Source organism: Epinephelus fuscoguttatus, linkage group LG7 (genome assembly GCF_011397635.1).
Source record: "Epinephelus fuscoguttatus linkage group LG7, E.fuscoguttatus.final_Chr_v1".
NCBI lineage: Eukaryota > Metazoa > Chordata > Actinopteri > Perciformes > Serranidae > Epinephelus > Epinephelus fuscoguttatus.
This window is the reverse complement of record NC_064758.1, coordinates 29,168,880-29,186,843: the sequence shown is the minus strand read 5'-3', so window position 1 is coordinate 29,186,843 and position 17,964 is coordinate 29,168,880. Positions and strand designations below refer to the sequence as shown.

Below are 17,964 nucleotides of genomic sequence, written 5' to 3'. Positions count from 1 at the left end.
GTTTTGCTGCCTCTTGCAGCAGAACAGCAGAAAAAATAACTTTATTCACTGGACTGACTGCTGGCAACTTTTAGTGGAACATTGACTTGTAATGTTATTCAGATGAAGACGTGAATCCATCAGCACAACCTTAAAATTCACTGCCAACTTTGACCATTACTTTAGTTTCTATATGACATACACTTTTAGTAATGAGTGGATCTTCAAGCATTTAGAATTATGTATCAATTGTGACCGGGTTGTGTGTACTGCGTATATCCCAAACCTCACTCTGAGAAAAAAAAAAAGTGTTGCAGAGTGTTGTTCATGTGAGCTTGCCTGAGAAGGACTAAATGGAAAAACCTGCTATTTTTAAATATCCCATGGAGAGAGACTCTCACTGCAGCCTGTTTTATTTTGTTCTGAAAATGTCAGCGTTTAGCCTCGTTCTGCGGACGATAAACGAGGCACAGATAAAGGAGGAAATACAGTAAGTGCTGGATGGAGCAGTGAGTGACAACAACCCCGTCCACATGAAAGAGTATTGATTGCAGTGGAAACGCTGGGGTCTCGGTACCATGTCTGAAGGGTTGGATCCACAGGTACCATACCGAAAGTGTTTGGAGGAGACGGGGCTTTAGAGCCACTGTAAAAACTGTAAAAACATGATGGTGTAATATAGTGATCTCCACAGGCAAGGACCTGCTCCCTATGTGGATATAAACGACTCAGTTTAAGGTAGCGAAAACACCATGATTCTTATTTTTAGGTGATTATACACTAAAGAAAATATACTTATATTCCATTTCTGCCAATATATATCCCCCTAACACTGGACCTTTGACTGGGATGCCCTTTGCACAAGTGAATGACCAAGCTGGAAACCCTTGATTCATAGGACATGTTTTAGACCTATCAAACAAACAAATGGAATGTGAAACAGTGAATGTTTTGCACACAATGCATCTCTATTTATTTCAATATTTATTTTCCTCCATTTTTCTTGGCTTTTCTTCTTTTGCCTATACTTTTGTTCCATTTTATTTTTAAATTGTTTTGGTCTCAATCTGCAACTATTTCTGTGAAATAAGTTTTTGCAAACCACAATAAGTCATCAAAAGGAAATAACTAAAACACATACGGTCGGCTTGTTTTTTGATCTTGAGGGTGACGGACTCCCCGGCCATCTGCAGGAGGTGGATGGCCTCACTCAGTGGCTTTCCCTTCAGACTGACCCCGTTGATGGCCAGGACTCGGTCCCCTATATGGATGGCCCCGGTCCTGCAGGGTTAGGAGAGCAGAGGAGACAGAGATACCAGACTATACCAGACAGTACCGACAGGCAGGCCGGTGGAAACCTGTCAGGCTGCCAGTGCGCCGACTGGGACAGAAACAAAGAGGCTTCTTGTTGTAGAAAAGGACGAGACAGACATTGTTTACTGTCTTGTTTACTCAGAAAAAATCCAAAGGGGACCACTACTGATTTGTGCAGCCTTAGCCTAATGTTAGTATCACCATCTTCTCAAATAACTGTCTTTACCCCTGACCTTTCATTCCTCACCTCTCCCCCTGTTCTTCTCTCACCTCTCTGCCAGGCCCTTCTTGGTGAGGCCAGAAATGACGATGGGGTCAAAGGGCTCCTCTGTGCCAGAGATCGTGATACCCAGTGGTCCGTTATATCTCTTCAGCTCAACTGTGTAGATTATAGAGCCCGACATCTCCAACTCATCTACAACACATGGAGGAAACCGTAGATACCGCACATAAGACTCAGGAATATATAGACATAGGTTATCCATGAAGACCTATACTACATCTTACAGATGTTAAAAAAGTGTCTAGTTACTTCCTGTACTTTTTGTTTTTGGAAATGTGTTCATGGCTCTTTATCATTTTTAACTAGACTGAGCTATAACCCAGTTTCAGCTCTCTGTTTTCTATTTGAAAATTCAGCCTTTACTACTCAACATAGGCTGCTGCTTGTAGGCTCTACAGCTGCAAAAAAGACAAGTTTAAAAATGTGGTACACATTAACACCCCCTTTTCACCAAAATCAGTACATGTACAAGGGTTTTTTAAACACGGGAAAACCTGGTAAAAATAGGCAATTTATGATAGACATCTTTCTTAACATGTTTATGAAAAACGAATCGATTATTGGTGCGAAAAAAAAAGGTTAAATCAAATCATTGTTACTTGCAACCCTAGTCCAGTGGTTCCCGACCTCGGGGTCGGACCACCATCAAAGGTCACCAGGAAAATCTGAGGGGTTGTGAGGTTATAAACGGGGTTGCAAAGAGGAAAAACAAGTTTAAAAAGTTCAGCAACACAAATTTGAGTTCTTTTTCTTTTTCAAAAAGGAACTGCAGGTTTAATCTTTGATACTGTTGTGTATTTTATTAGCTTATCATACGTTTTTATATAAAATATTGACAAGAAGACTAACTAGTAAACTTTTAAATAATTGTAATTGAGTAAAGAGTATAATATTGCCTCTGAGATGTAGTGGAGTTAAGTATTAAGTATTGCAACAAATGGAAAAAAAAATTAAAGGAATACTCCACTCACAAAATAACCATTTGATCAAAACACATGTATTTTTGCTATAAACTCACTATCTAAAACATGTATGCATGTGAGAAGAGCGCCTGGGCAAGTGCATGCATTTTGGACTCTGCTCGTGTAGTCATTAAGCAGAAGTGCTTAATGCTAAATGCTTGTGTCTGTTACACCGCCTGTTTAAGGTGGGAATATTATGCCGTTGTGCTGCCCCGCCATTTTGCATATAAGGTATGATCACAGAATGGGGGGACATACTGGTCGTACTTTAAATCTGCAACAGCAGGTAGTAACAGTGCTGAAATGGTGTCTGTAGAAACAGGACATGGGTGGAACAGGTGTGACATTTTGATGACGTGTTATACGTGCAACCCACTATGGGAGATTTAAAAATGGGCTGTTAGCAATTAGCGGCTAACTCAAAGACTTAGCATCCAAGTAGAGGACCAGATCAGCTGCCATTTGACAGGGACAATAAATGATTGTTGTTGCCTTGTTAATGCCATTGCTGTTATTTAGAAAGCTCTGCCGAAGTGTACGTTATATTTTACATTAGAGCCTGACATTGCTGTCTTACATGTCACAACCGTCACACCTCTTTTGATTCCGCAAAGCTGCTGTGCAATATGTAATCACACACTCGAGCCTAATGATGCCGCCGTCGTTTGGTTCTGGGTAAAAATGCAAAGTAGGCATGAAGGAGGGACGTTGTAGCGGCTCTCCAGTGCGATCTCTGTGTCAAAAGGGCTACATATACAAATGATCATTTTGTGGGTGAAGTATTCGTTTATGTACCTCAAAACTGTACTTAAATACTTGAGTAAATGTGCTTGGTTACTTTCCACAGGTTGTATGTTTGACGTTTTAAGGGACTAATGTACCAATGTTGTCCTCATCTTTCTGGATGCGTAGTTTGACCATGTCCTCAGCCTGCTGCAGAACGTGCATGGCGTCCTCCATGGTGCAGTTCTCCAGACGCACACTGTCGATGGCCAGCAGCCGGTCTCCTGGCTCCAGAGTGCCTGTTCTAGCGGATACAAAAACGAGAGGATCACAAGTATCAACTGGGCCCCAGGAGCTGCTCCTCCTGACTCACTGAGAATCCTATTAGCGTTAGTGTCTCAGTGGGATCCTCGGGGGTCACCGTAACCTCACCCTCAACCTAATCAACACTGAGCCCTTCTGAAATGTAGCTGCTCTGCCCTACTGATCCAGTTTTGATAGCTCAATCCAATTAGGCTTGTATTACACAGTGGATTCACAAAACAATTTTATTTTGCTCATGAAATAATCCCACATAAGCCTAGAAAACCTAGTTCACCCTGACTGTTAAGTGTTGAGTAACAGTGTCTCCTTAATGTGACCTAAAAAGTGTTGTTGTATTTATAAAAAAACTAAACATGTACCTAGTAATATGATTATTTCTGTGTGACGTTGGGACATACCTGTGTGCTATGCTTCCTTTTCTGATGTCAGAGATGATGAGAGGCTTGCCAGGTTTCTTACTTGCTGGTGAAAGACAAGAAAATAAAGTGTGTTTTTATTCTAGGACATTTGATACGAGGATAAAACCATTTGAACTCCCTTTTGTTTTTGGTGCACTAATCATACTCAGCTTCCTGTTTGTGTTTGCCCAGAGCACAAAGAGTAATGATGAACGCTGGTACAGGCCTGTATTATTCAGAGGTAATGAGGTATGTGCCCTCGTGGAGTTTTATGGATCACAGGACATTGATTCAAAAGAAGATTTACAGTTTGCGGGTCTGTTGAGTATTATTGAGCAACACTGCCCCCTGCTGTGTGTCGCCTTCATAACAAACTCACCACTGATGGTGATGCCCAGCTCCACTCCTCTCCTCTTTGGTAATTTAACGTGGAAGGTGCCGCTGCTGGGAACCACTGACTCTAAATTGGGATTTGAAGTGAAGATAAATATCAGAGGAAAGACACAAATACGCTGCGAGATTTCACACAATAAGAATTTATCTTCACAATTTGATACCTGCGACATCAAACTCAATCTCCACTGTGACTTTATTGGCCAGAGCGGAATCTCTGAGTAGCTGATGGGCTTCCTCCAAAGTGCCATCTTCAGTTGGGATCCCATTAATGGACAACAGTCTGTCTCCGACCTGCAGCAGCCCACACCTCCACATAGAAAACGCACACAAAGAGCCTTAGAGTGGAAATAAATACAACAGTTTGTATGAAATTAAATAAAACGAAATGAAGTAAAACAAAATAAGATAAAATAAAATAAAATAATATAAAAATAAAAATGTAATTGTATGTAAACATTACAAAATAATATAAAAAAATCTTGTTAATAATTAAAATTGGGCTTCAACTAACAATTATTCAAAGTATTGAAGTGAAAAATTGCCATCACAGTTTCCCAGAGCCCAAGGTAACGTCTTTAGGTTAATTATTCATTCAGAGAGTGTCACTAGGATAAATATCTTTTTCACAAGAGACCTGAGAACAAACTGCATACTGGTATATAAAATAATTACTTCTTTTTTTTTGCAGAAACAAGTCTTCCCCAGCTTCATTGTTTAGTCCAACCAACAGTTATAAACGCAAATCTATTGAATTAGAAATGATATAAAACCAAATACATATCAACTTCTCACAAATAAAGGAATACTTCACCCCTGAAATGATCACTTGTGTATCAGTACTGAGCATACAACTGGAAAAATGGAAGTGTGAGCTGTGTGAGAGTCTGTAAACAGATTTTTTGATAGAGTTTTGCTGTTGTTAAACGCAGACTGCTATGACTTCAATTCATCAAGATTTTTTGTATTCTTCATTCACTGAGGAGACGTGAGAGAAACAACATTGTCGTCATTAACTCAGTGTAACATGGGGTGAAAAAAATGATACACAAATAATCATTTTGGGGGGTGAAGTATTCCTTTGAGGCTGGATGCAAATCTACTTAAATTATACAAATGTCTGTTGATAAACTAATCGATTGATCTACTAATGGCTTCGACATGCCCACACTAGTATCAGCAAGGCTTGTGATTTCTGCTTTCAGTGAAAAGGGTCTGATGAGTGACACACTGAGCCGATGTGACACCACATGTCACATAGGCTGAACATTTAAAATGCCATCTATAAAATGATATGGCCTCTGGACTTGATGTAAACACACTGAGCACTGACCTTACTCGAACTTGGAAAATCACCTCAGCAAAGCGTGTGCTCGTACGGATTAAAAAAAAAAAAAAATCCCATATATCACACATTTAATCAGACCCCTAATTGCAAGGGCAAACACCGAAGCACTGTCAACTGATATTAATTCACTAACCACCGCTGCTCATTAACCTTGTGTGGAGGCTGAGACACCAACATCACAGTCGGATGCTGTACTTGAGTCACTCCTGTCCAACTGCTGCTGGACTAATCGTGTTACAAGAGCCAGGGGACACGGCCCTGCACAGACACCATCATTAATCTTGCAAGACAAGGACAGATACAACATACTGGCCTGATCAGAGCTGTGTGTTAATGACACTGCAACATGCAGTGCTGATCAATTCAGTACTTCATACCACACTGGCTGGATCAATGCCTCATGTCTAATGTGTGATAAATTAACTTCTGGAGACGACCGCTCCATGAAGTTCGTCAGACTTAAAGTAACTGTTGTTATAAATAACTGAGAACATCTGTTGACCTCATTACATTTTGGGCAGTGACCTCCCTCTCTAAAGAAATAAACTGTAATCATGCCAAGTGTTGTCGAGCACTTACGTCTCGTGACAGGAACTGAGAACTTTCCAGTTAAACACTGGTTCCAAATTGTCCAATCCATCGCCTCTGAGCTTATAAATTTCTTTCTTGATGCCGGCATGTTTTTCAAACATTTTCATATTGCATAACTATGACGTCAAACTCATTCATTTACGCTGCTGGAAACTTCTGACAAGAAGGAGTCATGGCGGGGATAAAGAAACGGTCCAATGCGTGGCTTCATTTCATAAAGAGGGATAACAACAGTGCAGCTTGTAATGTCTGCTAAATGATCATTCTGAGTAATGGTGGAACCACCAGCAGTATGCTGGAACATCTCTCTACACAACATAGGCTTAAATTCCAGGAATGCCATGTATGTGACACTCCATGCACGAGTTACTGCTTTCCAACTGAGCATCACGTCTGTTACTGGGCCTAAATATCAAAATATAAGCAGGCAGGCTCAGCAGATAAATGAAAACGAATGCTGTTCAAATATCTTTTCATTTAATCCATTTTAGATGATGACAGACTGTTGCTACAGCTAGCTTGACTCGCCCATCAGCTCCCCCTTTCATGCTTGCTGCACAGTGTTAATTCAGCAAGGAACACTTTAGTCAAAGAAAACTTTTATTTCCATTTGCAGTGTTATATTTGGTGGTATGGCTCTGTTCTGGGGCCTCTACCTTTCCTAGGCCTACGCAGAAAGCCCCAAAAACCCCAAAGCACACCTCTCCACATTTCCATGCACCTACATGGAAAGCCTGAGGCAGGGAGAGCAGCAGCAAAGATCCCCTGGGAACAGAACAGAGCACCATCAATGACAAACAGAAATGACACTGATAAGTCAACACAACATGAAAAGGAGGGGCTGGGGTGGAGGTGGGTTGCAAAGCAGCTTGCAGAGGAAGCAGCAACAGTAGGAAGGCCAGAGCAGTTTAAATAGGGCCTTGAATGAGATTTGGTTGCATAGAAAGGATTCATGTGATCTATCAACTGACTCCCTTCCATCAATCAGCTGCTCCATCAGTTGATCGGGCTGTTTGACATCAGCTGATGTAGCTTGGATGTGAGCTAAGCTTAACATCACGTCCTGCCTGAACTAACACTATGCTCAATTTTTGTCAGCGAAAATAAAAAATATTCGTTGATAACCTGCTTTTCATCACCCAAACAGGACTTAATCTAAAATTAAAAGTAGCTTTTGTAAAATGAGAATTATGACAAAACGTATATAATTTGTGATGAACATATAAAAACTAAGTGATAATGTAGTGACGGACGGTGCTGATAGGTGAGAAGAAATCACTGAATTTAAAAGTAAATTAGGTGCCGCAATTAACACTATTCATTCTGCACAGGGTGTAGTCCTACCTCAGGAATCAATAAAGAATTAAACTGATGAGCAGAATCAATAATGGCTTTGATGTCAATAAAATCTTATCAATTCACATCTCCTTAAAACAAAGCAATATCTACTTAAGACACACTGTTATAAGTTATATAGCCTACTTATATTTACCAGTTGTGACCAGTTCAACCACAGACTGTTTTTCTTCATGCTTTATTTGAATATTTTGACTTCTGAGCCTCATTTAGATGCAAAATAGGATGTATGCTCTACAGGATGACTTTTTTCCTGCAACTCCACTCATGGATGAGAGGCTCGTTCTTGTGACAGCACAAGATGTAAACATTAATGGCTTCTCCTCTGCTGAGCTCTAACATTAGTGGTGCTAGCTAGTAGTAGGTGCACACTTCCTTCTGTGCAGTGATACAGTGATACGCGGGTGTAGTTTGGTAGAAAGAAAAATAGTTCCTACATGAAGTTGCTCACAACAAAGTCTGTGGATTATCTTGAGTAACCGGGTCATGATTTCTGGAAAGAGACATTTTTTCAAATATATTTTTTAGCACTTTAAGCACCACAAGTCGCGTGCCGTCTAGTTCCATTATACTGGAGAGAAGGCAGACATCTCTACGTCCGTTATCTCCAACACTCAACAACTCACACCAAAAAAATCTAGACTGATGAATAGGCACAGGTAAGAGGAAAAATATGTATTTTTTATTTTGGGGTGAACTGTCCCTTTAATTATCTTATGGCCCCCTCTGTAGGTCCTGACCTCATATTTGGGAACCACAGTGTGAGACAAACGCAGCTCTAATGCGCCTGCCTTCAGCTGAAATACTCATTGAGACACGAGGCTAAAATTATCCTTTTTTCACATGTGGCTGAATGATTAGCACTGTGGCCGTCTGCTTCAAGGTGACCCCCTATATGATACTTGTTTACTTGTTAGGTGTCTCAGTGAGTTACCTCTCAGCTGGGCTGTCGGGCTCAATAAAGCGGATGACTGGGGGAGCGGACAGGGTTTCTGTGGCAAAGACACCCCCCTGCAGCTGGATCCCAAAACCTGTGAGCGGATCCCCCCTCAGGACGACCTCGCTTGTTTCCACATGAAAAACCTGCCCCCCTGGGCCAACAGAGCTGGACGCCAGAGATACTGAGGGACGGGGGGAGGGAGGGGACACATCAGAGAGAGATATTAGTGGAGAAGTGGCAGATGAATGGAGCAAGAGAGGGATTGTGGGAGACAAAAAAATGGAGAAGGATAAAGGGAAGAGACGTGCACCCACAGAGATGACATGGGGATGGAAAGGGAATGAGTCAGAGATTACGTCAGTCATGTTTACGTCAGTGATCAGTCAAGTCTGTTCACACACTGTGGGGGTGAAACAGGAGCTAAAGGTGTTTTAACAGCGCTGCGAAACATGTTTAAAGGGTCAGTTCACCTAAAAAAACAACAACAACTCAACCACAAAAAAACAAACATACACTGCCATTCAAAAGTTTGGAACTGCCTGCTACAAAAGCTTGACTGGGTGCAGTCAGATGTATGGGAGCGCTTCTCTATACTTCTGAATGGTCTTTCATGTTGTAGAAAGTCCTTTGTACCAATAATGTTACTTTGTATGAAGGGATTGTTTTGTACATGAACAAAGCTTTACAATGGTTCAACCAGACTGACATTTGAAAGGGAAGAAAGACACAAAGATCCTTCTGAGCTACAGTTCAATAAGAAAAGAGGAAGTCACCGGTTATTGGTAAAAGAAACTGGAAGTTTAGCATCAAACGGTGCCGATTTAAAGGTCTAATGTGACGTGAATGTGATTCGTTTTGCAGGTTATTTAGAGTTGAGTGGTTATGATTGTTATTTTTTAAAGAAACTTCTTTGTACTGAACAAATATTCTCTATAAAAACTGCAGACAGTGAAGACAGGGATGGTGAAGTCTGTGGATTATCTTCATTTAACAATCACTACATTTATTGCAGCTCTGTTATGCTGTAGGGGGCATTTTGCTGGCATAGCTCTGGAGCCATATGTGGCTCTTTATGGCTACCTTTGAAATTATATGGGAGGTATTAATTTTTATTCATCATTGTTGTAGGCCGAAAGTGTTTCTTAAATTCTCCAACTGTAAAAGTGTGTAGCCTATACACTGAATAAAAAACATTTTAACATTTCATCAACTAAAATGTGCTTCGTCAGTCGATGACCTGGTGCCCTTTCCTCTATATTTTGCCAAACCTCAATACCAATGGTTGTTCTTGAGTCTCCCTAGTTAAGCTAGCTATGAATTCTAAATCCAAAAAAAGGTTAAAAGAATTGAGAATTCAATAGTGGGTGGAGAGGTTCATCTGCTTTCACAACCAAAATTGCAAAATAAAAGAACCAAATAATCATAAAAAAGTCCAGTTCAACATATTAGTGAATGCTCATTCAGATCTGTTGGCTAATTTAGACTTAATAGGCTGTGTTACCTTTATTATGAAGCTTGAATATGTTGAATATGTTTTTGGGGGCTCCAGGAATTTTATTTTTATTTTTCTTTTGGCCAAAATTAGCTTGTTTGACAGTAAAGGCTGCAGACCCCTGCCTTAAAGGGAAGGTTCGCTGCAAATCAATACAAAGTTGTTCTGACTGATCGCCTTTATGCTATGATGAAACATTTCTATCCTGACGGGAATGGTCACTTCTGTCCATATATATATATATAGATATTAGATATATACACCCACAAGTCTGTATGTTTGCAAAATCAAATAAAGGCCATTCCTAAAATGAGTAAACCAACCCAAGTTTGAATGATATTCCCTGCAGTGATGAATGATATTCCCTGCAGTGATAAATGAAAACGTAGATATCTGCTTTTGCAAACAAACCCTTCATATCAAACTGCCAAAAAAGTAATAAAAAGGTGTTTCGATGGCGGAGATGTTCAATTCTGTGAACATCACAAACAAATCCCTTTCACCTCCACTGTATTAAGCTGGAGACAAAAATCTTATCAACATACACCCATTTGCCAGTTTATTATTAGGTGCACTGAGCTAAAAGTAAAGCAGATACTGACACTACAGTCCTGCAGTAAATACAGAGAGGTGGTGCTGTTATTTAGCCGACCCTCATTGATAAAAATGCTGTGGATAAAATAATATGTTTAATTTAGTTGAACTGACCCTTTAATGTGGTTTAAAGAAAAGGAAAGAGTAGACAGTTGGTCATACATGAGCTTTTGTGGTCCTTCTTCCTGTTCCTCCTCTTGCCCGTGGAGCTGCGGGGGCTGGTGGGTGCGATCGGTGGGATGGGGCAGGGCAGCGTGTTGCTCCCCTGGCTGCTGAAGCCTGAGGTGGCTGTGGAGGAAGGGGAGAAGCCACCACTCACCAGAGCTGAAAGGAGACATAGCACTAAACGTATCAAAGGGATGGCACAGTCAGATTAAAACCATATTTCATTCACATCCACAGCAGCAGCAGCACACGCTCATGTGAACATGCAACAAAAGAAAGAACTGTGGTAACAGTGTTGGAGTAAACCTCTTGGAAAAGATTTAACAAACGCGGTGAAGAAAAGGCTCCTGCTATGGTGTCTCGCCAGCAGCAGTGCTGTCACAAGTGATAACTTACATTTGCAGTGGTCCTGCTGGTTGTGTGGGTGGCTTGGGCTGCTCCATGTCTTGCTGTGGCTGGCATGTGGGGGATGGCAGTAGTTGCTGCTTTGGTCCCAGTGATGATGGTTGCTCTTCTGCACTTTTACTGCAGCAACACAGAGGCAAACAGATCCATTAAGTAAACCAGATCCACTCCTCTGTTGTGCACGTTTCTAAATTTTACCCATGAAATCACGCTTTCATTCCCATGTCTAAATTTGCACCACGCGACGCAGTGCCTGGAGGATAATTCAGAGCAGGGTAATTGATATTTGATGTTTTCGTCATGGTACACTAGATTAAACCCTGTGGTTTAATGTATTTTGATGAGCATCTGAGAATCAGTTAGACACACAGAGCTGAACTGGCTGAATGGGCTAAAAAAAAAAAATCTTACTTTTACTAGCAAGGTTCCAAAACGCTAAGTGCAAACTGGAGATCATTTTTATAATTTCATTTTCAAAAGAACGTGGTGCAGAAAGACTCTGAGTCAGTTGACCGCTGGGCATGGTGATGTTGTGATACTGGCTGTTAGCAGACATGTGGCTTGAACTTGATTGGGCCCAGCTGAAAGCTTGATTGCTGATGACGCAGGGAGTCTGCACCTCATTGGCAGACAGCTTGATCTTAACATGTTCAATTTAATCCTGTGTGATTTGTATTCATGTGGTTTTTATTTAGCAATTCTGTTGACTTCCCCACTTTGAATGAAAAAGAGGGCACGGATCGTTGTTAATTCTGAAAGGCACTTTAAGCCTGTATAAACAGTACACTCAGTCAAAGCGTATCTGTGAAGCATTCAAAGGGAAACAACTGACCTCCTGTATGACACACACCTCAATAATTAACTGTCCTTTACATATTCATGCAGCTAAAATTGTCACAGAGCGTTACATGTGACAGTAATCCGCACTGCTTCATTTGCAGGGGTCTAATCTCTAACAACTTGCTCACACGGATGGAGGATTTGCTGGAAACATGGATGACTGCAGTAGAGCCTGGGACGTTTGCCATGTTCAGGGAACCTGGTTAAATCCAACTCATATGTAATCAGAATACAAGCGGGAGAACCCCCAGCCCTTTCCGGAGAACCAGTGTCTATCGGACTCAATCAAACCTGTGAAGCTTCGGCTCTGACGGCTTATGTTAAGCTCACCTAGGGGAAGCTCTCCAAGAAATGGTGTTTTCGATCAACGCTGCTGGAAAGAAACATTAACTTCTAATCTCTCAGTGGCCATATCAGTCTTATTAAATCCCCAGAGGAGATTAGACAAATTGCATCTTATAATCATGGCTTATCCTGGGGGGAAAGAAGCTGTGAAAATATCATTTTACCATCACGCCATGATGCCTTATTCAGGAAGTGAATCATTATTGAATTGAAATTTCAGAAGATACATGCCTGTCATTTGATAGAGAAGTGATGACTGTGCTGCATGTTGTATTGAGACTGTTCAGTGGTCAGCAGGAGCCATGAAGTTCAAGTATTCATTTGTAAGCGCTCATCAGAGGATTTAAAGGGAGAGTTCACCCCAAAAATCAAAAACAGACATTTTTTTCTCTTACCTGTAGTGCTATTATTCTCAGTCTAGATTGTTTTGGTGTGAATTGCTGAGTGTTGGAGATATCGGTTGTAGAGATGTCTGCCTTCTCTCCAATACATTGGGCACCAAATAATATATTTGAAAGACTCTACGGCAATGTCTCTTTCCAGAAATTATGACCAGGTTACTCAAGATAATTCACAGACCTTGTTGTGAGCAGTTTCATATAGGAACTATTTTCTTTCTCCCAAACTACACCTGTATAACCGTGTAGAAGGAAGCATGCGTCTACTGCTAGCTCATCTAGCACTAATGAGCTAGCTAATGTTACATCTCACGAGCACAAACCTCTCATCCATGAGTAGATGCATGCTTCCTTCTGTCAATAGATACAGTTGGTGTAGGACAGTAGACAGAAAATAGTTCCTTCTAGTGTTGTACTACTAATACTGGAATCTAACCTCAATACAATATCTTGAAAAACATCAATATTCAATGCCATTCTCAACACCATATGTTTGACATTAAGGCACACGATCTAAGATTTATATTTAATGATAAATGAAACATGATAACGATAACCTTTCCTTTACTGGTTAGGACTGTACTCACTACTGGTAAACAATAACAATAATTAAAACGTTTTTACATTATTGAAAACAATATTCGTCTTGTGGTAGTGCACACATTCAAAAGACAATAAGTGCTAGAAAAAAGCAAAACAAAACTGTGCCGCAAAATCCTATATGCAACCAAAGTGAATGAGATGAATGACGAGTGCGAGAGAGGAGGCGGGGCTGTGGGGGAACTGCAGCGGTGTGTGTGTCAACCCACTGTTAGGGAGAGGATAGAGAGCGAGAAACTACTATTGACAGAATTGATACCAACAAAAATGAGTATTGAAACCATTTAAAATAGAACTGACATGTACTGATAAATCAACATATTTGAAAACACTAGTTCTTCCATGAAACTGCTCACAACAAGACCCATGAATTATCAGAGTAACCAGATCTTGATTTCAGTAAAGAGACATTGCTGTTGAATTTTTCAAATGCACTATTTTGAGGTATGAGCACCACAAGCTGAGTGCCATCTAGTTCTATTATATTCAAAGGAAGGCAGACATCTCTGCGGCCGATATCTCTGACACACAGCAACTCACACCAAAACAATCTAGACTGATTAACAGCACTACAGTTAAGAGGAAAAATATGCATTTTGATTTTGGGGTGGACTGTCTCTTTAAGCCTGTGTAAATATAAGACACTGATCAAAACAAAATAAGTACACAAGGATAAAAGTCAGATAGAAGTTTGATAAATAAAAGTGAAGACTGGATCAGGGGAAAAAGAAGAAACTGTAGAAGAAAGCACCCAGTGACCTGCAGAGAAGACTAAACTACATCTTATTTCCTTTGTCATGGTGTATGATTCTTTCCATGCTCACATGTTAAGGAGTCCCTGCAGCTGCTGACCCAGAAATAAGTCTGCAGAACATGGCACGAACATGATCTCTGACAGAGAAAGTGTTTACAGTGTTTGAGAGTATGTGTGTGTGTGTGTGTGTGTGTGAGAGAGAGAGAGAGAGAGAGAGAGAGAATGAGTGGCTTGTTGGTATGCACAAGAGTGTGTGCCTAAAGGCAGAGGGGTTGTGGCTGGCAGCGTACACAAACACACACACACACATGCTGATTCACAGTGCATGGGAGAAGGCAGCTGAGAGGCAGCCAGGCTCTTTACAGCTGTAGGTGGAGTCGAGAGAAGTCACAATACGTATGGTGACTCCAGCCTATATATTCTCCACAATGTACACAAAATATTTAAATGGTGTGGTGCTGAAATGATTAGTCCATTAGTCAGCGTTGTCCTCAGTGAATATTTTGCATTGCCTTGTACATTTGTTTGTGGGCTCTGGAGACTTGTATTGGGCATTTTCCACCATTTCAGACATTTGACAGGCTAAACAATATATTTATTAATACAAAATAATCACACGTATCACTCCCTCTTTCACTGCTGATTGTCATATCTCTCGGATGCCTTTTTCTGTTGCAACAGCTTTGCTGTGTTTTCTGTGTCACTTCCTGGACATACCTGCATCTTGCGGCCTGACGGGGAGTCTGCTCTGACTGGCCGGGAGAATCTCCAGTTTAACAACATCAGAAGTGCTGGCAAGTAGCTGCGTGGCCTCCATCAGAGAGCAGTGCTCCGCGCTGGTCCCATCTATAGACAGAAGGATGTCACCTGCGTGCAGCGCTCCACACCTGAGACAGTGAGAACAACTGTGTCAGGAAACCTTTCGTTTTACAACAAATTGTGTGTAAAGCAGTATACTGCAAGATGTGAGTCCCACCTTTCCACCACGCTGGCTGGCTTTATCTTGTCAATAATAATAACTTGTTTGCTCCTGTATATTGTTGTGGTGAGGCTGATCCCGAGGCTGGTGGAGGGACCTTTCACTATCTCCACCAGCAGAGGGCCCGAGGCTTGCTGCACTGCCTCTGAAACAGATCATACACACAGATATGAGAGAGGCCTGTAAGATTACTGGATGCAGCTACAGCCACAAACACAACATATTAATATGTGTCTCTTTTACAGTCTTAACCGATGATGAACATACCCCCCAAAATATGAGCACACTGTCATCAGATTTACATTACACGGATTTAATGACCTGCTGATGCAATGACTTTGCCTTGAAGACCAAAGTGGAATACACTGTTTTTCTAAAGGTTTGTATTACTCTGTTCACTGTGTAAATTCTCACACGCAAAATACTGCACATTTTCCAATTAATTTGGCATTAATCTTTTCATAACGCCACAAAAACTGATAACAGGATTGGATTTAGTTCATTAACACCACAGGTGGACAAAATGTTTTCATGTAGGTATCACAGTTACTGAATATGGTCTCAACACACACCAGAGAGGGACAATGGGATGTAAAAAATACTACACGTGTTGTCAGAGGAGGAGGTGGACACAGAGGAGCAGACAGACGACATGCTGCCTTTGAGGACATCACAGCAGAGACATGTTGGGGAGGGCTGCAACATGCCAGAAATAACATTTAACAAAATGGTCCCTAATTCATAGGATTTTTTATTCTACTGGGACATTTGCTTATACTGTGTTTTTATTTTAATCATTTCTGTTTAATATTATTTTTTACAAAAATGATCCTCACTGTGAGTGGGGGAACACCAGAGGGGTGCAAAGCTGTGAACATCACACTGGTGTAACTGGTGTTTGTATAACATGAGTTTATTCAGTTGGCTGTAGAGGATACTGGGTTATTGTATGCAAATCTCAATGAGAAATGACAAAAAGAAATACAACTTATTGCCCTTTGGCACAGTTCCTTAAACATTTAATTGTCCTGACTTAATGACAAACGGACATTTCATTTTGAGTGCAGCAGGGAAGGTCTTTAGCGGGACAAATTAAGCTTGTACTTTATTTAACCAGATAAAAGTCTTAATGAGATTAAAAGAGGTTCCTGGCCAACACAGCAGCATAAACATTGTTGCAACAATAAACACAAACAGACAAATACAACTGTCACACACCACAAATGAGCAAGCACATCGTCTAGTTAAAATGCAGTACATAATAATACATTAACAGGTACAATTTTCTAAAATGATTTCAGTGAATATTTTAGGAGCAGTAACAGTGTTCACAGCAATGGAGAAAAACTTTAACTGACTTAAACTGAAGAATGAATGCAGGGTGCGAACTACAAGTGAGCTAGGGGGGCTTGGCTCCTCTTAATAAGACATGAACACCCATGAAAACATCCATTCTTTATCTGTAACTGCTTATCCTATTCAGGGTCCAGGGTCACAGCTGACATTGGAAGAGAAGCATAGTACACCCTGGACAGGTCGCCAGGCTATCACAGGTCTGACACACAGAGACAGACAACCATTCAAACTCACATACGGGCAATTTGGAGTCAACGACTAACCTAACTTGCATGCCTTTTGACTTTAGGAGGAAGCTAGAGCACCCAGAGAAAAAACATGCTGACACTGGGGTGTAGCACCAAAGTTTGGACCCAATGAATATGTGTTCTCTGTGGGCCCCTCCCGCCCATCCTCTCTTGATCTGTCTCTCATATTCACCTTTTGAATTTTTTTTGAAGGTCAGTTTTCCTTTCTTTCTTTCAATCTTCTCTTTTTTGGGAATTTGGATTTCCCTTTCCCAGAGAAAGACAAAACAGTGTACGTTAGTGCTCCAGCAGCATAAGCAGTCACTCACTCTGCTCTGGTTGAGTTTACAGATGAATCCTGGTGCAGAGGTGGACTAAACCATTCTGCGTCTTTGAGGGGTGAGAGGAGCCTCAGAGAGCTTCCATAATTTTCATACAAAGTTTAGTCTTTTAACCAATTTATACAGCCAATTTTCACTCAGTTAAGGCACTAATAAGTACAAAATTTGCAGATTAAACCAAACTATTCATTCGAGGCTTTTCAAGGACTCCCCTCCCAATGGGGCCCTTTGTAATCAGTCCCACTTAAACCTCCAGTATGATGCACTTGCATGCAAACTCCACATAGAAGCCGGCAGGTTCAAACCCAGAACCCTCCTGCTGTGAAGCGACAGTGCTGACTGCCCCACCTTGCCGCCACCTGAAGACATGATTTGTAAAATTTTGGAGGGTCTCTAACATACTAAGAACATGCTACTTTTGCTGTGCATCTTTATTCCTCTGTATCCTCATTATCATGGGTCATATGTGAAATCAGGCTATTATTGATGTATGCTTCATGCATGAGAGTGATTCATCACTAATTCACTTTAATAAAGATACCGGCATGCACGCTATATGCCCGTGTGGAGGTTTGATGTGGTCATTAACTGAGTATTAGAGATCAGATGTGTTGACAGAGAGCAAGCAGGCCAACATGCTCTCAGCTATGAATGTTTCTGAAAATAAAGTGAGCTACCTTGAAGGCCGTGGTGTAGTTTGCGCTCTGAAATCGTGTTTTAATTTCTCCCATCTTCTAAAACGTTCCTTATAATTTGTGAACCCTCTGACTGGTTTAGTCTGGAGGCAGGAGGTTTGGATCCTAAACTCCCACATACAGAAAGATAATGTGTGTCAAATGTCCTTGGTGACCTGCCCT

The 17,964-nt window shown here is 41.0% G+C and overlaps 1 protein-coding gene across 7 annotated transcripts in view; it reads right to left on the bottom strand.

Annotated features, from left to right (window-relative positions):
• LOC125891936 (glutamate receptor-interacting protein 2-like) overlaps positions 1-17,964 on the bottom strand; it is a 45,683-nt gene that overhangs the window by 12,090 nt on the left and 15,629 nt on the right. For 6 of the 7 annotated variants that reach the window (XM_049581546.1, XM_049581548.1, XM_049581553.1 and 3 more), the window contains exons 8-18: positions 15,181-15,328; positions 14,922-15,091; positions 11,259-11,387; positions 10,860-11,021; positions 8,606-8,792; positions 4,541-4,686; positions 4,363-4,443; positions 3,984-4,047; positions 3,420-3,565; positions 1,564-1,708; positions 1,121-1,260 (exon numbers count right to left, since the gene is read on the bottom strand). In XM_049581546.1, the coding sequence (XP_049437503.1) occupies positions 1,121-1,260; positions 1,564-1,708; positions 3,420-3,565; positions 3,984-4,047; positions 4,363-4,443; positions 4,541-4,686; positions 8,606-8,792; positions 10,860-11,021; positions 11,259-11,387; positions 14,922-15,091; positions 15,181-15,328 (1,518 nt within the window). The remainder of the gene's footprint in view (positions 1-1,120; positions 1,261-1,563; positions 1,709-3,419; positions 3,566-3,983; positions 4,048-4,362; positions 4,444-4,540; positions 4,687-8,605; positions 8,793-10,859; positions 11,022-11,258; positions 11,388-14,921; positions 15,092-15,180; positions 15,329-17,964) is intronic. The other variant, XM_049581549.1, reaches the window with a different exon arrangement.